Here is a 24549-nt window from a genome sequence, read left to right as displayed (position 1 = left end):
CAGAGAGGGACACTCTGGGCGCCCGGAGCGCTGGGGCCAAGGGCTCCCGTCACCCTCCTTCCCGCGAACTCAGAAAAGCCAAAGCAAGAGGCTGACTCTGACCAGAGCTTTGTTGTGCTGTGGTTCTAGGAAAACGAGCTTTCTTAAACCTTGCACAACTAGAGAGGAAGACAGGGGATTAAGAAAGGATTTAGACAAGAGTCGTAGTGAGGATCAAAGGGGCGAGTGCCCTGGGTCCACGAGGGGGGGTTGAGGGAACCGGGGTTCAATGTCCTGAACAAGAGAAGTCTGGGATGACTTCACGGCCATTTTTGAGTGATTTTACAAAGGAGGACTAACAGCTGTTGTGCAGAGCCATGGAGGAGTGAGTAAGAGGACGCAGACATAAATTTCCTTCAGGGAATCTTAGCTGAAATACGACAATTTTAAGGGTGGCATCAGGAGGGGCCAGGGAGATGAGCCCTGGAAAACTGAAGAACAGGCCATGATTCTCCCTGTGGCATTGGTTTGGTGGGTCCCTACTGGGCACGAGGTTCTGTGGAGGGCTGAGCTGGGACCCCCCAAGACGTGACTGTCTGACAGGGACACGTGATAGGCATGCCCACAGTGCCACTAGCGCTAATGCAGAGCTGTGGGACTACGTGTGCAAGAGGCGGGGCTGCCTCAGGTGGCTCAGCTAGGAGGAGGACAGTGGGAGGCTTGTCAGGGGAATCTTAAAGGAAGCAAAGCTTGAACCATGTCATGGAGGAAGGCCGTGCTGTCCCCAGTGATGGGGCAGGGCCAGCAAAATGGAAGGAAAGTGCACGCAGGGCAAAGGGAGCAGAAGCAGGCAAGTCCAAAGCCATGGTCAACAGGGCTGGCACACAGAATGAGGTGAGGGGGAAATAGGGGGTGTTCTGTGAGAACCCTGACATCCTGCCACCGAGCCTTGGCCTCACTGAAGAGGCTCTGAGTATGGCTGCAGAACGGTGCAAAGGAGAAAGGGGGTCGAAGAAGAGTAACTGAGGGAAATGAGGCCAGAGGCAGGGAGACCAAAGTGGAGGCTATAAACAATCTGTGCTACAGTCTACGACCTGAACAGCTGGCAGGGCCAACTGTGTGGTTATTGCATTGGAAAGTAGTAAGGCAAATTTTGCTTTGCCATATTTAGTATTTGCACACATGGGTAGTGACACAGAGTGGCACCAAAACCCCTCTGCCCATTTCCAAGTAAAGGTATAAAAGTAGTAGCTATTGCTTATTGAATACCTACTGTGTACCAGGCACTAGAGAGAAAGTCTCATTTAAACTTTACGATATTTGCACTATCCCCATGTCAAAGAGAAGCAAATGCAGGTTCCGGGAAGGCGACACAGATCCAAGTCTATGTTGCCTGGCTGCAAAGCCCCCACTTTTCCTCCTAGGCTGAATTCAGTCATTGACTGAATACATTGGCTGTGCTTTTGGGGAGCAGGCGAGCCTGTGGAAAAGGGGGGCTTGTGCTTGCTCCAAACAGCCCTGCCTTCTCCTTCTTGCTCACATCTCTCCTGTTGAAGGTGGCCTGGCCCCTGCTGTGGTGGCCCGGTTTGTCTGCCCTTCGATTATAGTTCTGAAGAGATGCGGAGACCCTTGGGAGGGGCAAAAGTGTGAGGGCAGGAGAGTTCATCGTTCAGCTGCATCCAGGAGCAAAAGACACTCTCTCGTGAATGAAAAGAACATGTGTTTTCAGATCACTTTCCTTTGGAAAGGTTCAAAGCATCTTATAACCATTATCACTTCATTTCTCATCATATCCTCATGAAGTGGGTGTCAATTGTTGTCTGGCTTTGAGCAGATGGAGACACTGTAGCATAAGAAAACTGGCCAAAGTCAGGCCAGACAAAGGGCTAAAGAAAAACCCAGGTTTCTAGACTCCCAGTACCACTGCTGGAATGGAACTGTACTGACGTCTGTCTGGGGATTGCTAACAGGGAATGAGATTTTAAACTATGAGAGGATGATGAAAACAATAACTTAAGCTGCTACTGGAAAAAAAATTTTTTAAGGTACTGTAAGTGACCTTACTTCCCAAGGAAATTAGGAGATTGTGATATGCTGAATTTTTCTTTTAAAGTAGGGTCCATGCCCAACATGGGCCTCAAGCTCAAAACCTCAAGATCAAGAGTTGTATGCTCTACTGAGCCAGCCAGTGTCCCAATAATACTTAATCCGCAAGGGAAAAATGAGTTTCAAGTTTGGAGGGAATAAGTACAATTACGTAGTTTTTGCTATTTTGATCATAATAACTGAGATGACGGTGCAGGTGAATTTTTAGGTCTGAACTTGGATAGATAGCCAGGGTAAAGCAAAAGCTGACTTTTTCAAATCAAGATACTCAGGGTCTAAGCCAATGGTGAATGTTTCCCCTCTGAGATCATGTGGCTTAAATAATCACAATGACAAGCAGAAGCATTTCCACTTCGCTGGGACCCAGGACTTACAGGAAATTACTCTTCTGCATGTCTGATCACTATGGAAATTGATTTTATACAGATAGCTAAAAGTACACAGACCCACAACTGCATGCCCCCGATTTGTACTGGTGAGCGGTACTTCCGCCTCATTACCCAAGCCTCCTGGGCATCTGGAACAGCAGGTTATTTTACCCGCTGGCTGCAGAATTCCCTCTCGGCACTCCTACATCCTGTAAGGCAACTCTGAGTTTCAGGCGTCTGTCTCCAGGCCCCCTGAGCTATAAACCTGGTCACACATAGTTAACACCGCAGGGGACAGAATACGCTGTACACCATGACGCTGGTGAGAGAGACAAGCTGTGTTTAAAGCTGAGAAAGTTGCAAGGCGGTGTCTGCCACCTGTGCCTATCATCTTGCAGCTGATCAGAAGAAAGGTCTTCACCATCTCGGCTCCCAACTGCATCACTTCTGTCCGCGCCTCTGAAGGAAAGTGCAACTTCCTAAAGCCCCCCCACAACTGCCACGTGAACTAAACCACAGATAGAAGGAACTCTGCAGGGGCAGGTACTGGATGAGCTCAAGCATTAGGGGCCTTGGCACTCAGGGTCTGAAAGCAAAAGACCCTTGTTTGGCAGTGCCACCGACATTTTTCACAGATTTTTAAAAATTTTCATAGTTGAGGTTTTTAAGCTCCCTCTCTACATATGGATACAAATAGTGAGCATCTCAGAACCGTGCCCAGGGTTACTTGTTTCTCAATCAAAAGGGGTCATTTGTGTTCGGGCAGATAATGAAGATGGCTGAGGTCACTGAGCAAACACTCCCTAGCTCCCGGGGGAAGGAAGGCAGTGAATGACACCAAATACAGGGACGTGCACACAGACACAGTAACTGATGAGCAAAGAAAAAGCCACTGTTGGGGCACCTGGGTGGCGCAGCCAGTTAAGCGTTTGACTCTTGGTTTTGGCTCAGGTCATGATCTCAGGGTCGTGAGATCAAGCCCCACATCGGGCTCCGTGCTAAGACTCTCTCTCCCTTTTCCTCTGCTCCTCCCCCTGCTCTCCCTACCCCCTCTCAAATAAATAAATCTTTAAAAAGGAAAGAAAGAGCAAGCCACTGTTGACAGGGTGGAGGTATGAGGTGGGCAGGGCCAGCTGGCACCCAGGGTCTATTTGGATTTCCTTCTAAGCACTTTTAGCTTTCCTTCCCTTGGTCTCATAAAACATCAACATGTAAACAGAAAGCTCACACTGAAGAGGTCTAAAACACCTTCACCTCCCTCCCCTCTACCTCCAAATGCTCTCCCTCCCACTCCTTCTGCCCCATAGGGATTCCCAAGACAAACTCCCGGCCTACTCTGCTTCCGGTGCTACTCCAGAGTGTCCCTTGAGTGGTGCAGGAGGAAAAGCCAGGTTGTGCTGCACTCCTCCGCGTACCTTTCACAACCAACAACCCAGTCTTAAACCATGGCCCCTCTGGAACATCCCTCGGATCTGTTCATTTCTCCCAAACCCTCCTGCCCCTGCCACACCCCTGCCTGGGTTCCAGCTATAGATCTTGTGAGTGAACAGCTGTCTTGGTTTCTCAATGATCTCATGACTTCTAGTCCTCCCAGCCCACATGGATCTTCCACAGCTCCCCCCTGGAGCAGCCTTCCAATCTGCTGACGGCATTCTCCTACTGAGAACCTTGAGGGGTACCTCTCTGCCTGAAGGCTCGAGGCTAAGACACACGGGCCTTTCCTTTGGTACCAAGGACTCTGAAACTCCCCAGAGCACTTCCAACACTGAGACATAATGATCTGTTTTCACACAGATCTTCATGTTGCAAGGAGCTCTCTCCAGACTGGACATGGAACCTACTCCTTTCTGTCCCCCAGCATCCAGCATAAAGCCTGCTAGGGGAGGTGCTCAATAGATAACGTTAAATTAATCGAAGCAAGAGAACAACGCAACAGTGTGACATGGAGGATACCGGCCCCTGAACACTAAGTGGCTGGTCTAATCTGAAGAACCTTGCCCCACTAACAATGGCTCACGTGCCTGACAGATGTGCCCAAGGATCAGTTTGCAGCCAGGCCACAGATTAGAGGCTCTGGGGGTAGGTGTGGGGCCTTTGGAGACCCAGATAAAATTGGTACAATATGCTGCATAGGTAAAAGGGCAAACGATCTGTTTTAATAGCTGAATTCGATTCTGACATTAGTTAGCAGGAAAGAAGATGTTCGAGTTTCAAAAAAGGCTCTGGTGTACTTGCTGAAATAGATGCATTGCATTGCAGGAAGGAAATCGCCTTAACTATTAAGGGGAATTTTAAAAGGAAGCTTAAATCTGCTAGCCAAAACATGACCCTAACTGGGAAAGCCGTCCTCTCAGGGGGTGAAGGTTGGTGGTCAGTGGTCACCCTTAAACAGACTGACTCTGCCATCATTGCAACAGAAGTCTCTTTGTGGGCCCAATAGTGTGTCCCTCAATAAATATTCACAATGATAAGATCCAGGCTCCCTGGAGTCAGAGGGCTCAGGGACATCCCCATTAACTTCATAACCTTCTTAGGAAGTGGATGAAAAGAAAGAAGCCCTCCTAAACGAAAAATGCACTTTGTAGCTTCCATGAAATTTGCTATACTAAGAAGTTCTCCCAAAAGAACGTATAGTAACAAACTTTTGTAATAGGAATATGCTATTTCTAGTAATTGTCTTGTCTTTTTTCCCTTGCATTAGTTTCTAAGGAAACTGCTCCATTCTATCAGAGAACCTCAAAAGTTATTCCAGGGTAGGTACAGAAGAAAAAGGAAAAAACAAACAAACAAACAGAAACTTGCAGGTAAACTGTTGTTCCTGACCTTACAATAATAGCCACATCTGATATGATCTTTGCATATGAAAAAAAAAACCCATATGTCTGCTTAAAAAGAAAAGATGATAAATCCAAAACACTTCAGACTTTCCAAAACAAGCCACATTTCCTTCAAGCAGCTTCCTGAAAAGCTAGTTATCTTGGGCAATTACTAATGCCCCCACGCAATCACCCTGTATAAGACTGCCTTCGGCATCAAAAGGCATGAACACAAAGAGGTAGAAATGAAGACATTTATCAAATAAGATGGGTATGTTCATTCTGTATGATGCACTGGCTTGCTTTACGTGTGTGTGTATGTGTGTGTGTGTGTGTGTTCACATCTAATTTTAAAAAACAAGTGGCTAACAATAACGCTTCTAACTGTTGGAGCAAGAATTGAAGTAGAAGGTAGAAGAGGAGGAGTTTAAAGAAAAGGCCAAAAATCCAACACTCGGGAAAAAATCTTCGTGTCTTCATGGACCCTGGATTCCCCCATCCTGAATTGCATGTCATTTCCTGGGGGCATGAACCCTGCCACCTTCGCTAGAAGACACTCCATTTGGACTGCCCAGGATGCTGGCCCACCTACACGGAGGATGGCCTTGCCCAGGTCCAAGTCAGTGTCTGCGTGTAAGAATTCATTTCTACATTTGGAGACCTACTGTGAGCATAAAAACATAGTTAAACCTGTGGATCAGAAAAGAGAAGAACATTGGCTCTTCTTCAAAGTAATGTTTAATTTATCAAGATGCCCCCCTTTAATGTTACATACCAATTTTGCTACTGAGAATTATATTTCAGGGTATTCACTTTTGGTGTCTAAATGAAGATAAGAAATGAGAAGGAGAGGGTTGGAACGAATCTGGTGTAAACTTTGATGTAGGTCCTAAACCTCCTCCTCCTGTACGTGGTCAGCCCCTCAGAACCTCAGTGCTCTTACCAGTAAAATAGGGACAGACATGGCATGAGCTAAATAGTGTTGGTTGAAGGATTAACTGGGGGCTTGCATACAGAAAGTGCTGGCTTCTAATACCCACTATGAAGATGGTGGTAGTTGGGGGGGCGAGCACCGTAATAAGGATTAAGTGATTTACTGTATATAGACCCTGTATACAGGGCTTGAGGCCCAGAAGATGACTATTGTCATATCGGCCATTGATTGAACACCTACTTTACACAGATGTTATCTCCTGCACTCCTCCTAAGGGTGAAACACTGAAATTCGGAGGGATGAAGTAACTTGCTCCAAATCTCAGAGCTGGGAAGGAGCCCTGCTGGGATAAGAACCTAGGAGAGTCTGACTTCAAATCCCAGGCTTATTACTACATGACACTTTGACCTTCAATGAAACAGTACTTCCTTATATGAAGCCATGTTAACTAAAGAACCCTCACTTAGAATTTTCCTCTCCTCCAATCTTTTTTTACAGCATCTGAGGCCACAAAGTGTCCTTGGCTTGTCTCTCACGTTACTTTCAGGACTTTTGACTCTGGGTCCTCCCAAGGCTGCATGCCCCCTGGATCCCAATATCAACAGGGGCCTAGATTTAGGTCTGGTTCATTGTCCTGGGCCAGGTCCCTATTTCTGTCAAGAGATGAAGACTGAACTTTCTAGATTGTAACAAGCCAAACAATGGCAGGGTCCTTTTTAACATGAAAAGTAAAACCGAGCTCTTAATTCCTAAATTGGTCCTCACCTTTTTTCTTCTGGGATATTCTCCAACAGCAGTTGAAGGAAATCCTGGAATAAGAAAAAAGCAAACCATTAAAGATGTCCATCAATAAATAACTCTGTCCGGAATCCTGCCAGAGTCCGAGTGCTCCCAGCTGCTGACAGCTCACCTGCTAGGGAAGCTAGGCCTGTATTGACTTATTAGACTATGTACCCTATTTATTAATTTACCAGGGCTTCAATCCAATCAGTTAAAGAGAATTGTTTTGTAAAAACCACAAACAAATTGAAAAATCTACCATTTGTTGTTTTGACCTAAACCAACAGTTTATTTCATGTTTAACTATTTTCAAAAGGCTGCCCATAGCATAAAGCACTATCCCCTTTCTATTTAATCAGGTTTTCCACATCCCAAGCTTTCCCTCGAGATCCTGTGACACCTGAACACTCTCAACTCCAAAAGGCTAGGAACTACCTTGCAACATTCTTGCACTGTTCTATGGAAAGATAAAGACAGGGGTGCCTAGCTCCTTCAGTGAGCCTGTGACCCTTGATCTCAGGGTTGTGAGTTTGAGGCCCGCGTTGGGTATATAGATTCTTAAAAAAAAAAAAATAGGGGCTCCTGGGTAGCTCAGTGGGTTGGGCCTCTGCCTTTAGCTTGGGTCGTGATCTCAGGGTCCTGAGATTCAGCCCAGCATTAGGCTCTCTGCTAAGCAGGGAGCCTGCTTCCCTCTCCCCTTCTGCCTGCTTCTCTACTTGTGATCTCTCTCTGTCGAATAAATAAATGAAATCCTTAAAAAAAAAAAAAACCCACAAAACCTAAAACAACAACAACAACTAAAGATGAAGACAAAAATCAAGAAAATTCATATCCCAGAGGAATAAAGATGTTACAATTACAAAATGGTTCATGGACCCCTGCCTCAGTCTGAAGCTGCTTCTAGTGATACCGCCATCTCCTATTGGTCCACATTTAGGATCTTTCAATAATAGATTTTTTTCAACCTAAACGTGTAACTCAGACACAACTATTTTTTTTCCTGTACTATGGAAAATTTCAAACACACTCAAAAGTAGAGAAGCACATAATTAACCATGTACCCATCAACCCACAGCCAATCTGTCCTAACCTCTTACCTGTCTCCTGTATTATTCAGAAGTGAATCCCAAATGTTATATAACACCATCAATGTTTCAATAAATATCTCTAAAAGATAAGGACCATTTAAAAACATAACCACAATACCATAGGCCTAAAATATTCACATATGAATGTTCAAGTTTACATTTATATTTAATTGGCACCTTGAGTATTGTGACCAATCTTTTTACACCATCTAATTCTGGAATCTTGATTTGGTGTCAACCAGATTTGTCAGATAAATTACAGGATGCCCAGTTAAATTGGAGGCATACTTACACTAAAAAATTATTTGTTGTTTATCTGAAATTTGAATTTAAGTGGGGGTTGTCCATTTTCATTTGCCAAGTGACGGAAGGCCAGTGTTAACCCTAAGTTATCTGAAGGGTTTGAGAAGAAGCTTTATGGACAAATACAGAACAGGAGACGGAGAAGAACAACATTTAACTTTCTGCACTTGATACTGGACATTCAATAAGATCTACAATTGAAGTTTTCCTTTTAATAAGCTGAAAATAATCTTTTAAAACAAGTCCTTTAAAGAAGGGCCTGTGCATTAAGCCCAGACGACCAAACAAGACGCTATCCAGCCAGAATTCCTACAGAAAGAAGCCACACCCTCTGCTCCACCCCCAAGACCCAGGTCTGCAGATCCAGGGTCAGCACCAGCAGGGGGATCTGATGAGATCCAGGGAGGACCCAAGGCAAGATGGAAGCAGCAGCACCACCCCCTATTACAAACAGCCGGAATTAGAGAGTAATGGGAATCTGCAAACAATTTGTATGACAAGTGTTCTCGCCCCATCATGGCACTGGGCGGAGCCACCATCCCTTTCTGTGTGCTTATACGTGGCTAGGCCCGAGTCTTCTGAAGGCGAAGTCTCCCTGCTAGGACTGCTAATGAAAGATTTATTTCTCCTAACCTCTGTTCTCCTTCTAAGTCATTATTTGTCTACTGTTGCTTCACCTACAATAAATGATACAAAGAGTAACAAAACTAATATTAAAAACATGGATCATGCAGTCAAAACGGAAAGGGACAACTCCAGACAGAATAAGGTCTCACATCTAGAGTCCTTCCTAGAACCTGCAGTGGGTATATGGAGAAAAAAAGGGAAATGAGTCATATCTAGAATGTGAAGAATTATTTTTCTTTGATGTTCTTAAAGTCATTATTTTTATAATTTTGACACTTATTTTGCAAAAAGACTAAATTAGAAATTAATTTATCGCAATCTGATATGTTGATTACTTTGCAAATATTTTACTGGCTTACTGACAATATTCCTGCTTCTTAGAAATCTGAATGCTGGGGCGCCTGAGTGGCTCAGTCGGTTAAGCGTCTGCCCTCTGTTCAGGTCATGATCCCAGGGTCCTGGGATTGAGCCCCGCATTGGGCTCCCTGCTTCTCCGACTCTCTCTGTCTGCAGCTCCCTCAGTTTGTATGCTTTCTCTCTCTCTCTCTCTGTCAAATAAATTAAAATTTTTAAAAAATATCTGAGTGCTGCACTGATAATTTCTTACTAAATTTGCTTCATTATCTCTTTATAGTCCATTATCAACTTATCCCATATTTGTCCAGCAACTTATGCTCAATTATGTGTGTGTGTTGGGGGAGGAATGATATCAACTCAATGACAAGGGGGAAAATTGAATTGTAGGAGAAACAGGAAATTCAGAGTTAACCTTAATTCTGCCCAGTTCCATTTTCCAATTACAAATGGATCTTTCTTTATAGGACTGCAGAGCACAATGTTCCAGAATTTTGTGTCAATATAGGAAAAGTATAGGAGGTCCCCAACAAACCTTGCTTCGTTTTTAAGAAAGCTTGTCCTGCCTCCTAGTAGGTGGCCATCTGCCTCTCCTGACTTAGGGCTGAGACCTGGAGGCTACCCAGCAGCTTGATGGAGGCTCTCAACCAATGCTGGGAACAATGAGTCTAGAGGATCACAATGGATCACAAAACCCCAACACCTCAAGCATCTCTAAGTCATGGTGCCTGTATTCTCAGAGGCTATGTGAATGCCCATCCACAGTGCTAGATGTTCTGTCCAGGCTCCATCCAATCCAAAGAGATTCTTGGCCCCATTGCTGTACCAGCTCTCAGTGGATTGAACCCTACTGGCCTTTCTTACTCCTTTCATAGACCTAATTATTTACTATGAGATGCTAGTTTTCCTGGCTCTTTTTGTAAACTGGCATACACCCCTGGAGTGGACTCATGATAGAAGGTTTTCCCCACCCTTCACAATAGGAGGACATTAAAAGAAAAATGCGTCCTATGATTATTACTTCCTTCATCACCTCTTTTCAATTCTTTCATCCACCTTCCTCTTCCCTTCAGCATATTGGCAATTTTGTAAAGGCAATTTATAAATCTTAAATGGACAAGGAGGGCTTTCCTTCAAGGCTGAGTCTAGGATCATAGACAAAGTTAGCTAGCAATAAATGCCAGAGCCCCAGTTTGTCACCTCCACAGTATGTCTGAAAAGAGATTAAAACCAAAGGCAAAAAAAAAGAAATAAAGAAAAGAAAAAGAAACAAACAAACAAAAAAAACCCAAAACCAAAAAAGGCCTCCTACTGTTTTGACAATGGGCTAGGGTAAAATTTTATTTGGATCCTTAGAAATTATTACAAGCCCTCACCCGAATCAAAAAATACATTCCTTGAGAAAATTTTTTCCATTTCCTACTCTCTTAATAATCTATACACTAATCAGGTCAGTCCCAGACAGCTTATTTTGATTAATACCTAACAACACTAAATTAAGCATAATTTTTTTAAAAAATGACTGTTTTTGGCACATGGCTAATTTGGTAACTGTTTTTTAGTCCTGGTAAAAATATTCAATAAAAAGGAGGTACACATAGATTTATGGGATAAACTGGCAATGGATTAATAATTGCACAGGTTTAGTTATTAACATGGTCATGGGGAGGAGGAGGTAGAGGAGGCAAAACAAAAAACTAAATAATTTAAGCAAGGACAGTTTTGGCAGGATAAGAACCGAGACATGAACTGTCCGGCAAGAAGCCATTGTTAACCTGCAGTGGGGACAAGGACAGTGATAAGCCAGAATGTTGGGGGTATTCACATGGGAAAAGATTAAGAAGCAAACTGGAAAAAGAAGAAACTGAAGGACTTCTGAGCAAAGAAACTGGATCATAGCCTTCCTCATCACTAACAAGAAATATAAACAAAAACCCAATCCACTAAAAAAAGGGAGGGGGGAAGAAATGTCACCAGACACATCCAAAAAAGGAAAGAAGGACAGCCTCATGGCATAAACTTCAAAAGGAGACAACTAAGGAAAGAAACACAAGATTCCAACAGCCTCCAGCCCTCCCTCTGCACCACCCCCAACCTCATGCTTAGCAGTAGTGGGACTGGTAAATTGCCCAAACCCTGCAAATTCTCATGAATACCCACACATTTGGAAAGAAACAGGAGTATCTTTCCTCCTTTTTTTTTCTTTTTTTTTTTTTTTGACTGTGAAGGGACTAGAAATGTTTACTGGAGAGAGATGAGCAAAAGCTGGGAAATAAACAAGGAAGAAAGATACTCTTTAATGAGCTGTAGAGCTTCTAAAGCTCCATGCTAAACAGGAAAAACAATATTAATTGAGAGAGTATGTGCAGTGGGGAAAAAGCTGCACCCAAATTAGGTGAGGAGAATGGCTAGAATATTTAACAGAAGTCAAGAATCAGGGGAGCTGAATCCTTGCAACAAGAGCTGTATGCAGCTCCAGTGGAGCTCTTCCCCTCCACCCCCTTCATGCACAACATCCAAACTTCGAACTGTAGCTCAGAGGGAAAGAAAACATGTCTATAATGAGTTGGGATAGAAATCAAGACTCAAGGGCACCTGGGTGGCTCAGCGGATTAAGCCTCTGCCTTCAGCTCAGGTCATGATCTCAGGGTCCTGAGATCAAGCCCCACATTGGGCCCTCTGCTCCACAGGAAGCCTGTTTCTGCCTGCCTCTCTGCTAACTTGTGATCTCTGTCTGTCAAATAAATAAAAATAAAATCTTAAAAAAAAAATCAAGACTCAAGTTCCAACACATATGAGAGTAAATAGAAGGTCAGGCTACTCATGCTGAGAGTGAGCAAGAAGGAAGTATGGCAACTATGCAAATTAATGTGACAAAAACCCACATAAAGAGAGAGAGACAGAACTCAGAAGCATAGGACAAAAGACAAAGACTCCAGTCTTGAAGAAAACATAACCCAAGGAACAGAAGAAAATTTTCTATGATTGTTTTACACTATAAAATAAATTAACAAAAGATGATAATAAGAACATAAAGTCAATAAAATGAAAGCTCAGAGACTAGATGACAAAACAAAATGAGATGAAGAGAGAGATTTCAAAGCCAAGAAAATAAATTAAGGACCAAAATAATACCAGTGCAGGACAATTAATAACACAAAAAAGTAAGAAAAATATAGACATTAAAGAAAAAAATTAATAATAATGTTATAATAACATTAAGAATAAAAATAATGTCACTTGAGATAAACACATACCACGAAGAAGAAAAAGATGAAAGCAATTAGAAAATGAAAGATATGGGGGACAAAGATGATATAACATAAGGATAACTGGCAATCTTGAAATCCAGAGCCCTGCGAGGGAGAAAAACCTGAATGTGTTCAAACATACAGTTAAGACAATTTCGCTGAAAGAAAGAAGAACAGAAGTTAAGACTGGAAGGGCACACTCCTTTGCAGGAAAAAAAAACAAAACAAATGATGCGGGCTCATAATACCAAGCTATTTCCTAAGCTATTTTCAACTATTAAATGTCAAAGAAAGAATTCTTCTGTCATCTGAGTAGCATAAAGAGGAAAAATTAGGCTGACTTCAAAAGTTTCTACAGAGCGGCACCAAGGTGGCTGAGTCGCTTAAGCATCTGACTTGATTTTGGCTCTAGTCATGATCTCCAGATTTAGAGATAGAGCTCCAAGTCGGGCTGCACTCTTGGCTTGGGAGTCTGCTTGCCCCTCTCTCTCTAATCCTCCCTCCCCCACCCTCTTCCTCTCCCCAGCTCTTAAATAAATAAATAAAATGTTGGTTTGTTTTTTTTTAAAGTTTCTACATCATTATTAATCAGAAGGCAGTTAACCAATAGCCACAAAGTTCCGAGGAAATGAAAATGTGACCAGAGAATATTATACCTAGCCAGTCTGTGATTCAAATATAAAGGCAACCGATAAACATTCTCAAGCACATAAGAGTTCAAAAATCACAAAAGCAGTGAGTCTGCAACTTGAACATCAGTTTGATAACAAAACTCGGCCAACATAAAGTGGAATCAAAATAAAGCATTCATGAATACAGAAGCATGGCAAAATGACTGGTGGTGAATCAAAGTCCTTTAAATCCGGAGCTAAGTCTATACAAGTATGAAAAGTATGATTACAGCACATATAACAAATGATATAAACCTTAACTATATAAAAATATTTAATTATGAAAAATTTTGAATTGGGGGAAAAGTAGTAGAAGTACATAACTGCTAATTTCCCAAACTTTTGCAGAAGTGAATAAAACTAAAAATTTATTCCATTCTACAAATGAAATAAATAGCTAAAGAGGAAAAAAAAAAGTAATTTTTTGTAATCATCTTTCTTGACTATGCACATATAATATAATACTACCTTTATAAAATTACTTCTACATATACCTTTGTATCATTACATGCATGTACACATTAACATACAGATGCATGTATACCTACCATGAAATATACAGAAAGAGAGAGAATAGTGTAATTTCTGGAATGAAGTTCACCTAATATTAATTATGGGTATTTACAGGTGGTGGGATTTTAAGTAGCATTTCACATTTTTCTTTGTACTTTTATGTATTGCTTGAACTTTTATAATGAGTGTGTGTCAGTTGAAGAGCAATAATTTCCAAACTTACTGTGGTACCTGCAAAAATACAGATTGATGGAACAGAATTAAGAGTCCAGAAATAAACTCTTACATTTATGGTCAATTGATTTTCAACAAGAATTCCAAGACACTTCAATGGAAGGAAAGAATAATCTTTCAACAAATGGTCATGAGACAACTGAATATTCATTCACATGAATGAATGGAGTTAGATCCCTACCTCACCCCGTATACAAAAATGAACTCAAATGGATAAGAGACCTAAATATAAGAGCTAAAGCTATAAAACACTTAGAAGAAAACTTTCAATTAGGCAATGTTTTCTTACATAAGATAGCTAACATATAAGCAACCAAGGATAAAAAAAGATAAATTGAACTTTATCAAAATTAAAAACTTTTGTGTCACAAAGGGCATTATCAAATAAAAAGACAACCCATAAAATGAGAAAAAATATTTGCAAATCATATATTTGATAGGGGACCTTAATCTGCAACATATAAAGTACTCTTACAACTCAAAAATAAAAGACAACCCAAATAAAAAATTGGTAAAGGAGCTAAGCAGACATTTCTCCAAAGAAGATATATAAAAAGCCAATGAACACATGAAGAGATGTTCAACACTCAGGCACCTTGGCTGGCTTGGTAGGTCGGTGGAATCTGAGTCTCTCTCTCTTTTTTTTTTTTTTTTTTAAAGATTTTATTTATTTGACAGAGAGAGATCACAAGTAGGCAGAGAGGGAGAGAGAGAGAGAGAGGGAGGAGGAAGCAGGCTCCCTACCCAGCAGAGAGCCCAATGCGGTACTCGATCCCAGGACCCTGAGATCATGACCTGAGCTGAAGGCAGAGGCTTAACCCACTGAGCCATCCAGGCAGCCCCAAACCTGAGTTTCTTTGATCTCAGGGTTATGAGTTCAAGTATTGGGTGTGGAGCCTACTTTAAAAAAAAAAAAAAAATGCTCCACATCATTAGCTATCAGAGAAATGCAAATTAAAACCACAGTGAGATACCACTTCACACCCACAAGGATGGCTAATATTAAAAAAACAACTGTTGGTAAGGATGTGAAAAAATAGTAACTCTTGTGCACTGCTGGTGAGAATGTGAAATGGTGCAGTCACTGTGGAAAACAGTATGGCAGTTCCTCAAATACAATTAAAAGACTAGAAGGCAGCCACTCTGGAAAACAGCATGGAGGTTCCTCAAAAAGTTGAAAATAGAACTGCCCTATGACCCAGCAATTGCACTACTGGGTATTTACCCTAAAGATACTAACGTAGGGATCCAAAGGGGCACGTGCACCTGAATGTTTATAGCAGCAATGTCCACAATAGCCAAACTATGGAAAGAACCTAGATGTCCATCAACAGATGAATGGATAAAGAAGATGTGGTATATATACACAATGGAATACTATGCAGCCATCAAAAGAAATGAAATCTTGCCATTTGTGACAACATGGATGGAACTAGAGCGTAATAAGTCAAGCAGAGAAAGACAACTATCATATGATCTCCCTGATATGAGGAAGTGGTGATGCAACATGGGGGCTTAAGTGGGTAGAAGAAGAATCAATGAAACAAGATGGAATTGGGAGGGAGACAAACCATAAGTGACTCTTAATCTCACAAAACAAACTGAGGGCTGCTGGGGGGAGGGGGGTTGGGAGAAGGGGGTGGGATTATGGACATTGGGGAGGGTATGGGCTTTGGTGAGTGCTATGAAGTGTGTAAACCTGGTGATTCACAGACCTGTACCCCTGGGGATAAAAATATATGTTTATAAAAAATAAAAAATTAAAAAAAAAAAGAAAAAGAATCACTGTTTTATACTACTCAAAACAACAACAACAACAACCTTCCATTGTGTACAGCTCCTTCCAGCTCCCCTCTGCTTTCTAGATGGGATTCTGCCTGATTCAGGAATCTTAATAAAACCGGTAAGATCTTCAAATTGAAAAAAAAAAAAAAAAAAAAGACTAGAAGGCAGAAACTCAAACAGGTATTTGTACATGAATGTTCAGAGCAGCATTACTGACAACAGCCAGGAGGTGTAAATTACCTAAGCATTCATCAATGGATGAATGGATAAACAAAAAAAAAAATGTGGCAATGTCCATAAAGACAATGAAATATTCAGTTTTTCTTTTCTTTTCTTATTAATACAGTATTTATTTGTTTTTTATCTGTCCAACCCTGAGCCAACCACTTTCCCCAGGCTGTCTGGAGAGGTATAGGAAAAGGAACATACAGGGCAGATGAGACACAGTAGAAAGACCTATGGGAGGTGGACACGGCTCCTTAACATGGCGAAGAGGATGAGAAAGGCCACCATCAGGCCAAAGAGCCCCATGGTGTCCAAGAGGGCAAAGCCAAGAATGGTGTAGAAGATCTGTTATTTCAGAGAGAGATTCCTGGCATAACCAATGATGCCAGGAATCTCAAACACAGTCCCATTTCCAGCCCCAGAGCTAGCCACCCCTACCATGGCAGCCCCAGCCCCAATAAACTTGGCCACAGCAGATGTCCCTTGAAATGCAGAAGTTGCAGCTAGAAATAAGTAAGGTCAGGGAATGTGGGGCTGCCAGGCTGCTGAGGCTCTCATCTCTCAGTGTCCTGGGTGGTTTTAGCACCACTGCAGACAGTTATCAGCTCAACAGCTGAGAGGTGCTCCTGACCAAGAAGAGGTGGAGAAGAGCACTGCACAGGTTGACATTTTCAGGGAATGAGGGGCAGTAGCAGGAGAGCTGTTCCCAGTGCAGAGAGGACCGGAATATTCAATCTTAAAAAGGAAGGCAATTCTGACATGTGCTGCACCATGGATGAACCTTGCCAGTAGTCACAAAAGGTCACAAAAGGACAAATATTGTTCGATTCCACTTATATGAGGTATCTGGAGCAGTCAAACTCCTAGAGACAGAAAGTAGAGCGATGGTTGCCAGGGGCTGGGGGAGAAGGAAACAAGGTGGAGTTATCATTTAATGGATCCGAGTTTCAGTCTGGGAAGATTAAAACATTCTAGAGATGCTTTGTGCTGACTGTTGCACAACAATGTGAATGTAGTTAATGTGCTGACCTTTACATTTTACAGTGGTTAAAATGGTAAGTTTTGTTACATATGTTTTACCAAAGTTTAAAAAGTAAAATTCAAAATAAAGGAATGAAGTGTTGCTCTGTGCTACCACATGAACCCAGAGCACACTGTGCTACATAAGAGAATCCATCACGGAAGGTCACGTATTCTATGATTCTGTTTATGTGGAATGTCCAGAAGAGGCGAACCCAGAGAGACAGATGGTAGGTTTGCAGTTGTCTGGAGCTGGGGTGGGGGTGGAGGGTAGAAGTGGGGCAGTGACACCTAATGGGTATGAGGCTTCTTGTGGGACTGATGAAAATATTCTGAAAATGGCAGAGTGGTGAGGGTTGCACAACCTCATGCATATACTGAAACCACTGGCTTGTACACTTTAAAAGGGTGAAATTTATGGCATATGGATTCTATCTCCATAAAGCTGTCATGAAAAACCAATAAATCTGCTGTTCAGAAAAGATAAACAAAAGAAAACCTGAGCAACCTGGTAGACAGGGCACTAAGTGTTCCAACGGGAAGTTGACATCAGCACCTCAGAAGTCAAGGGACGGGCAACGTGCTCATTTAACATTGCAGTAGCTCAGTGTGCAGCGGTTTTAGCCAGTGGGAGTTTGGGCTAATTGGTCCCTAAGCATGTAAAACTTCTGAGCCTATTTTCAAAATGCCTTTCCAAATATATGTTTAGGAATGTTCCCCCTTTACCCCCAACCAAAAGAAAAAAAGAATGTAGGGGCAAGGAACCGTCTTGTTATACTCATGCTACTCCCACTGTATGTATTCAGACTGTACACACCCATACATCACATCTAACACTGTGGACAACACGACTTTAAAACTGTATGAGCACCACTGTCAAATGTCAAGAACACCCAGTGGACCAATCTGTGTTGAGGCTGCATCCTCTATTCTCTGCACTGTTTTCAGAGCCTCTCTCTCTTTGAGAACTTTCTCACTATGTGCAGCTTGGCCCGACATCAGTATAAGCTGACTGTCTCTCTCTGATAGTTTGGGGGCCAGGCTGTCTGAATATTTCAGTGTATCTTGTTATTAATCAATTCGTTCACCAAATATGTATGCCGCACATACGGTATGTCAATTGTATATTGGGGGTGAGATAAAGAGCATGGTCTGACCTTGTTGAGCTCATGCATAGAATGGAGGAGATAGAAAAAGAACAAATGGATCCACCAATGACAATATAATTACGAATCATGGCAATGACAATGAAGGCAATGAAAAGGGCAAAGGGCAAAAATAACATGGCGGGTACATTATCTGTTCAGCAGGGGTGACTCTGAGATTGTGGTATTCAAGCTAAGACAAAAGGATAAGAAGAAGACAACCTTGCAAAGATCATTCCAGGTAGAGGGAAGAGCAGGATTGCATTATTTTTGTTTTTAAGGTCACATAAGGTGAGACTATCCACATCCCTGTGCACAGAACAGCTTTGGGTTACAGTCTGTCCCAAAGCTATAGGGAGAGATCCCCCTTCCCGAAACAACACTTCCCTGTATTCACCTCATTAACTCCCTACTTTTCTTAGTGCATTAAATCATAAATCTCCCTACTTTTTTTTTTTTAAGATTTTATTTATTTGTCAGAGAGAGAAAGGGAGAGAGAGCGAGCACAGGCAGACAGAGAGGCAGGCAGAGGCAGAGGGAGAAGCAGGCTCCCTGCCGAGCAAGGAGCCCGACGTGGGACTCAATCCCAGGATGCCAGGATCATGACCCGAGCTGGAGGCAGCTGCCCAACCAACTGAGCCACCCAGGCATCACTTCTCTCTACTTTTTGATACTTTTGATACTTTTTGATACTAGTCCCCACATGCCACATACCCCTCAATTATGTATCATGGACTCATGATGACTCACAAATTACCTGGGAAAGGATCAACTGCCCATGAAATGTGTGCACAAATTTTCTTAAAAATGCAAAATAGGTCTCATCTCCAAGTCTTTGGGCAAGGAACCGGAGAAGGAAATAGCCCTAGAAGAAAGGAAGGAAAAAAAGGATGTCTATCATGTATTCATGAGAAAGTTGCTTACTATGCAGCCAACTCTAACCTCCCACCAGTGCTTTTTGCACATAGAAAATGTTCTGCCTGACCTGTAGAGGGTTGTCCTTCAGATTCTTCCCAGTAAGGCTGGACCTGGAAATTAGGGAACGACTATTTTGCTTTCAACCCTTCTGTTAATGGTATCACCATCTCAGTTTTCCTCAGTTTACATGAAGCCTGATGTCCATTGTGGACCAAAAGTGAAGAGGGGCCCAGCTCCTGTCTCCCTCAGCTAGCAGGAAAAGCCTTTGCAACGTAAAATATTTCCTTATTCCTCCTGCCGTCCACTTGGAACCTAACAGCAATTTCAAGATTCTGCTCTTCAAAACTGACATGAAACAGAGAGAAGGGAAGTACAGGGCCGGGAAACTGTATTCATGTAGCATTTTGGGAGTATGGAGTGTTTTAAATATTGGACTCTCAGATACCTGCTCAGTCAAATGACATTACAATGTGGAAAGTCTCTTTGTTGTGCCCCAGCCCTATTTATATGTTTATACGTATAACCTGAACAGTGTTCTCCCATAACAACTGGCTTCTGCCCCTTTGATGCACTTACCTTTAAGTAATGAACCTGCATGAAGACCTTCTCGGGATTGAGCCCATGTTTGATGACAGAAGATCCTGAGTCACTCACATGCCCAGTTTTCTCTTTATTGGGTCTAAAATGATGCGGTAAAATTTCATTTCAGTATGCACATTTTTCAATAATTAGATCCTAATATCATCTTATTTCTTATTTTCAAAGTTGCTCAACAGTGTCTGAGGTCTATTCAATTGTACCAGGTATAATTTAAAATGGTTTATATTATAAATTCATATATTAAACAAGGAGGGATTTATATTTGGGTTGGCAACCTGAGGTTGGCTATTGGCAATATTTTACATCATCTTATCCAACATGAAAGCCTGCCAGACCCTCAAGGAATCTGAGTTCCAATATGAATTATTTAAGAACCTAAGGGCTTTTCTTTTAGTGGGACTGATGGACTGGGAAATGCAATGGAAAATGCAGCTTTACTCAGAAGGGCAAGGAACTAATATCTTTTAAAAAAAAAATTTCTGAAAGCCCCAATGTTATCCACTTCTCTCAATTTGCATTTAAGCAGTTAAGGTTTAAGAAATATTTGTACTCTGAAGTCATTTTAGAATATCAAAAGCAAAAAGAAAAGTCGTAACGGCCCATGTTTTTAGAACAGGTAGAGGCATTGACAGCATACACTTTAACCTGTTCTTCTCACAAATGAGGGGAATTGAGGCGCACAGAAATAAATCTGCAACCCAAGTCTCACAGCTTGTTTTGAGTCATGGTCAGCATTATAACCAATGTCTACTTTTACCTGTCAGGGTGCTTTCCATTTTGCTCTATAGCTGTAAGTATTCTTTTTTAAGATTTATCTTTTTATTTGAGAGAGAGAGAAGAGCTGGGGGGAAGGGGCAGAGGGAGAAGGTGAGAGTCTTAAGCAGACTCCCCGCTGAGCACAGAGTGAGATTTCGGGGCTCAATCTCATGACCCTGAAATCGTGACCTGAGCCAAAACCAAGAGTCGGACGCTTAACCAACTACCACCCAGGTGCCCCTATAACTTTTAAGTATTTTTTTAAATTCCTTTAAAAAATATAATTGGGTAATAATGAAGCTTGTACAACTAGTGAAAATCTAAATGAGCGACAAGGTGTTTACAGTTTCCGCTATTCTAAAACCAGTCATTAACTGGACAGACAGACTGAAGAGTATGATTTGGGGTGAGGAGAGGCAAGAGCTGACCAGCGGGGTGGCACGTCAGAAAGGGCGGGAGCTTATTTTTCAAAAGTAGTGTGGTGTCAGAAAGGACGTGGCCTTCAGAATCCAAGAGAACTGGTGCTGAATCTCAACCCCACTGGCAGATTACATAAATTCTCTTATCCTCAATTTACTCATGTGCAAACGGGGAATAATCCCACCCAACTCCCCAGTTCCTGTGGGGAATAACTGAGATACTATACAAAGCCCCTAGCAAGGACCAGAGATACAAAAATTATTCAATAAACTTACTAGGATAGTCTAAATTTTTTAGCAATTAATACTGCTAAATTCAAGGTTGTTCATCTGATGTTAGAGGCAATGGGTTTCAGTGGCCCATCCACTTAATTCCATATGGTCACAGATACCAACATGTGGCGATGCTGGACCCAAATGGAAGTGCCTGAAGATGGCCCACCTTGCCAGTCAGGACCTTTGCAGTATGTTCTAGCTGCCAAGCCAGAACCTCTGATTAGGTCTCTGCAGAGTATTCTAGGTTATCTCACCAGAAAGAAGGCACGGGACCAGCAGATTCCTAAAGCAGAGACAACAACCGGCCACCAGAGCTAACTGCATAGTTTCCATTTTTGTGCTTGATCCTTGACTTACATACATGACCATACTTGCAACGATAACTAGTCTCTTTCATCTTCATTTAAGACTCCATTGAAAAGCACCAGCTTTATTCCTGCTCTCCAGTGTGTCCTGGGACTGAGGGTTTTTCTAAAGAAAACCACCCTGGCTTTGACAGGCAAAGCCCACCACCCACAGCCCTGGCAGAAGGACGGCTTCTCAGGGTCAGCCGAAATCCAAACCAGCTTTCCCAGTCCCAAGAGGAACAGACTTGCTGTGAGCCTCTTATGCCTCAAGCTTTGTACTGAAACCATCAGAAGGGGAGGGACACAGAGGACCCACGTCAATCTCTGCTCCAAAGGCTGGCTTCTAGCTCAAGTTCCTAGTGACGCCTGTTGTTGGTGCTTTTTTCTCCTTTGCCTAAATATGTCCTTCCAGAAAGCATCCCTCTCTTACTTTCTTCTTTCACCTTCTCCAAATGAAGAAGTATTCAAGAAAATTCTTTTAGGCTGACAGCATCCAAGGCAAATATACAAGTCCCCAAGAGATTCCTTTTAAAGTAGGCGTTGTGCTGGAGAGAGCAGTGTGCAGGGAAGCTTTATAAGAAATCTAAGGGAGTGGTTTTTACGAGGGAAAATACTCCATGAATGGGAAAAAAGTGACTTCCATTTCTGTGCTACTCCAGCTCTCATGATGCCTCTTATCCCAGGTCTAGGCAGAGAGACAAAGCACGGACACAAAGCAGGAAACAAATCAATTCCCCCTTCATGCAAAAACAGTTGACTCGCCCAGAAAGACTACATGCCAATGTTTGACTCCACTTAAATAATTATGGTCAATGAAGAGGCAAAAGAGACTGATGGGGACAGAGACCAGAATAACCAGAATAATGGTTATCCTTGGGGGTGAGTACTGTCAGAGCGGGGAAAAAGAGGAAGGTTTCTGAGACACTGGGAATGTTCTATATATTGATCTCAGTGGTGCTTTCGCAAGGATACAGAATAAAAATCTGCTGAGCCATCTAGAAATACCTATGTACTTTATGTATGTAACATTCCGATCAGAAAGTTAAGAAAAAATAGATGCATGCAAAGCAGTACATGCTTTGTGAGAATAAAAGAGAATTAGTCTAGGAAAGGAGCTTTGCTGTTCATGTACCATGAACATAAGACGAGGATTAACTAAGCCCTCTGAGCACCTGAGCACCTGAGCACCAGTGAAGTATGTTTTTTTTTTTTTAAGTATGTATTTTAAATGATGCCAGGAGAGGCAGAAAGAACTGTGGCAGACACACCTGGCTCAGCCCCATTCTCATCTACCTTCTTTCTTGCCTCTTATACAATTAAATCTAAAAAGCAAAATGCTCAATTTCCAAGTGTCTCGGCAGCTATGAATAGTCAAAAGACATGGTCCAGGCCAATGAGACAAAAGCAGACATTTACTGCAGTTGAGGTGGCGTTCTGGGAAAGCTTTTGCTTTCCTTACAATAGACAGAAGTATGATTGGTAGATGGAGGCACAGCAGCCACCTTGCAACCAGGAGACAGTAAGTCACTACACTATGGAGACCAGAATCCATCAAATGAAAGAAAGTAAGCAGTCTTTAATGATCATTCAGCTGCTGGCCAGCCCAAGACTGGCTGCCTTCCAACTTTTTATTGTCTAAGGAACTCTCGTTTGTTTAAGTCAAGATTGCTTTACTAGTCTATTAATTATAGCCAGATTCATTCCTAATGGATGAAGAACTGAACTATTACTATCAGCTCCTACTTCCTGTTATTCCCCTGTGCCAGGTACTCTGCCAAGCTCTTCCTACATATATCCTGTCCTACCCTCCTAAGAACCTGCTGGGGCAGGTACTATGATTATGCCCATTTAAAGCACTGGAAAGTGAGACGTGGAAAAGACCACAAAGCTAATTAGTGGCAGAGTTGAGGCTGGAACCTGAGTTCATGGAACACTGAAGTCCTTGCTGAACACCGAGACCTCCCCAAGACCCAGGCCCCCAGAGTGGCTGTGCCAGATAGAAGTGGAGAAACTGAGAAAAGCTGTTTACCCTCCCCGAAGCTCAGCTCCTTACCTACAGAGAATGTGAGGAGGCTCAGATCATTTGGAAGCACTCTGCAAACACAAAAGTGTTAAGCATCTCTTGAACTTACACACCAGTGTTTATTCCTGTGGCTGGAATACATGGAATGTGAGAGATCAAGTTACCAAGGTCGTTTGTGCTTAAATGCCCCTGGTTTCTGTTGTACCTGGCACCAACTGTAACAACCAAGATTAGCATGACCTTTCCCTTCCTGCCTTCTTACTCTTCCACTGTGCTCAGAAGCAATATGGACATTGAAAGAGCTGTCAGATAGCAGTGGTATTTGATACACAGTGATCTGACTTAGAATCAAACCTCCCGAAGAAAGGACTGACTCTGCAGGAGTGTCACCAAAGGTGGGATTTGGGAAAATGCCTCAGAAAGGTGCTCAGGCGTGTCCACTTGGGTCCAAACACCTTTGGCTCTGCCACAGCCCCAACAAGCCATCTGCCAGCATTCTGTATCTCCTACCCCTTGGCAGCAGAAGCGAGAGCCACGAGATTTCTTCATCTATAAATTCGCTACTCTAGTGCCTGAGCCAGAGACTAAGCATCCCGGACATGAGACAGAAAGGAACAAGACAATATCCTTCCAGTGATTCAACACGCTTGTCTGTCTCTCAATCACGGCTGAAGCACATGGCGTGAAGGGCCGGGAGCAGGCCCTCACTCACCCCACCCACGACGGAGGAAGTTCAGTAGTACCCTTGTGCAGAAACGGGTCTCACGGTACTTAGCTGAGCCCTAAGTGCACAGGTGAGACCTATGGGGAAAGCAATCCGACACCCTGGTTAAGAGTTTGGGGTGAATCTTGACTCTGCCACTTAAGTACCATGTGAAACACCCAACTTCATGAAGCCCAATCCTTCGTCTGTGGAAAGGGGATAGTGATCGTGACCAAAACACCTCATCAGGCTGCTGTGGCATCCAAAAGCGCTTTGCCAGAGCTCCTGTTGGCATTTTGTAAGCCCAG

At 42.6% G+C, this 24549-nt stretch overlaps 1 protein-coding gene and 1 pseudogene across 9 annotated transcripts in view; both read right to left on the bottom strand.

Annotated features, from left to right (window-relative positions):
• AOPEP (aminopeptidase O (putative)) overlaps positions 1–24549 on the bottom strand; it is a 339093-nt gene that overhangs the window by 102872 nt on the left and 211672 nt on the right. For 7 of the 9 annotated variants that reach the window (XR_006608428.1, XM_013048337.2, XM_004777384.3 and 4 more), the window contains 3 exons: positions 19694–19796; positions 18957–19064; positions 6969–7012 (listed from right to left, as the gene is read on the bottom strand). Coding sequence is in view for 7 of the 9 variants with exons in the window: in XM_013048337.2 (XP_012903791.1) it covers positions 6969–7012; positions 18957–19064; positions 19694–19796 (255 nt within the window). In the remaining 2 variants the exon portion in view is untranslated. Of the gene's footprint in view, positions 1–6968; positions 7013–18956; positions 19065–19692; positions 19797–24549 lie in introns of those variants that run through there. The other 2 variants (XM_045086107.1, XM_004777387.3) reach the window with 2 other exon arrangements.
• LOC123393593 lies at positions 16139–18680 on the bottom strand (annotated as a pseudogene).

Source organism: Mustela putorius, unplaced genomic scaffold (genome assembly GCF_011764305.1).
Source record: "Mustela putorius furo isolate JIRA1106 unplaced genomic scaffold, ASM1176430v1.1 tig00000876_pilon_pilon_pilon, whole genome shotgun sequence".
Taxonomy (NCBI): Eukaryota; Metazoa; Chordata; class Mammalia; order Carnivora; family Mustelidae; genus Mustela; species Mustela putorius.
This window is presented reverse-complemented; position numbering and strand designations above follow the sequence as displayed.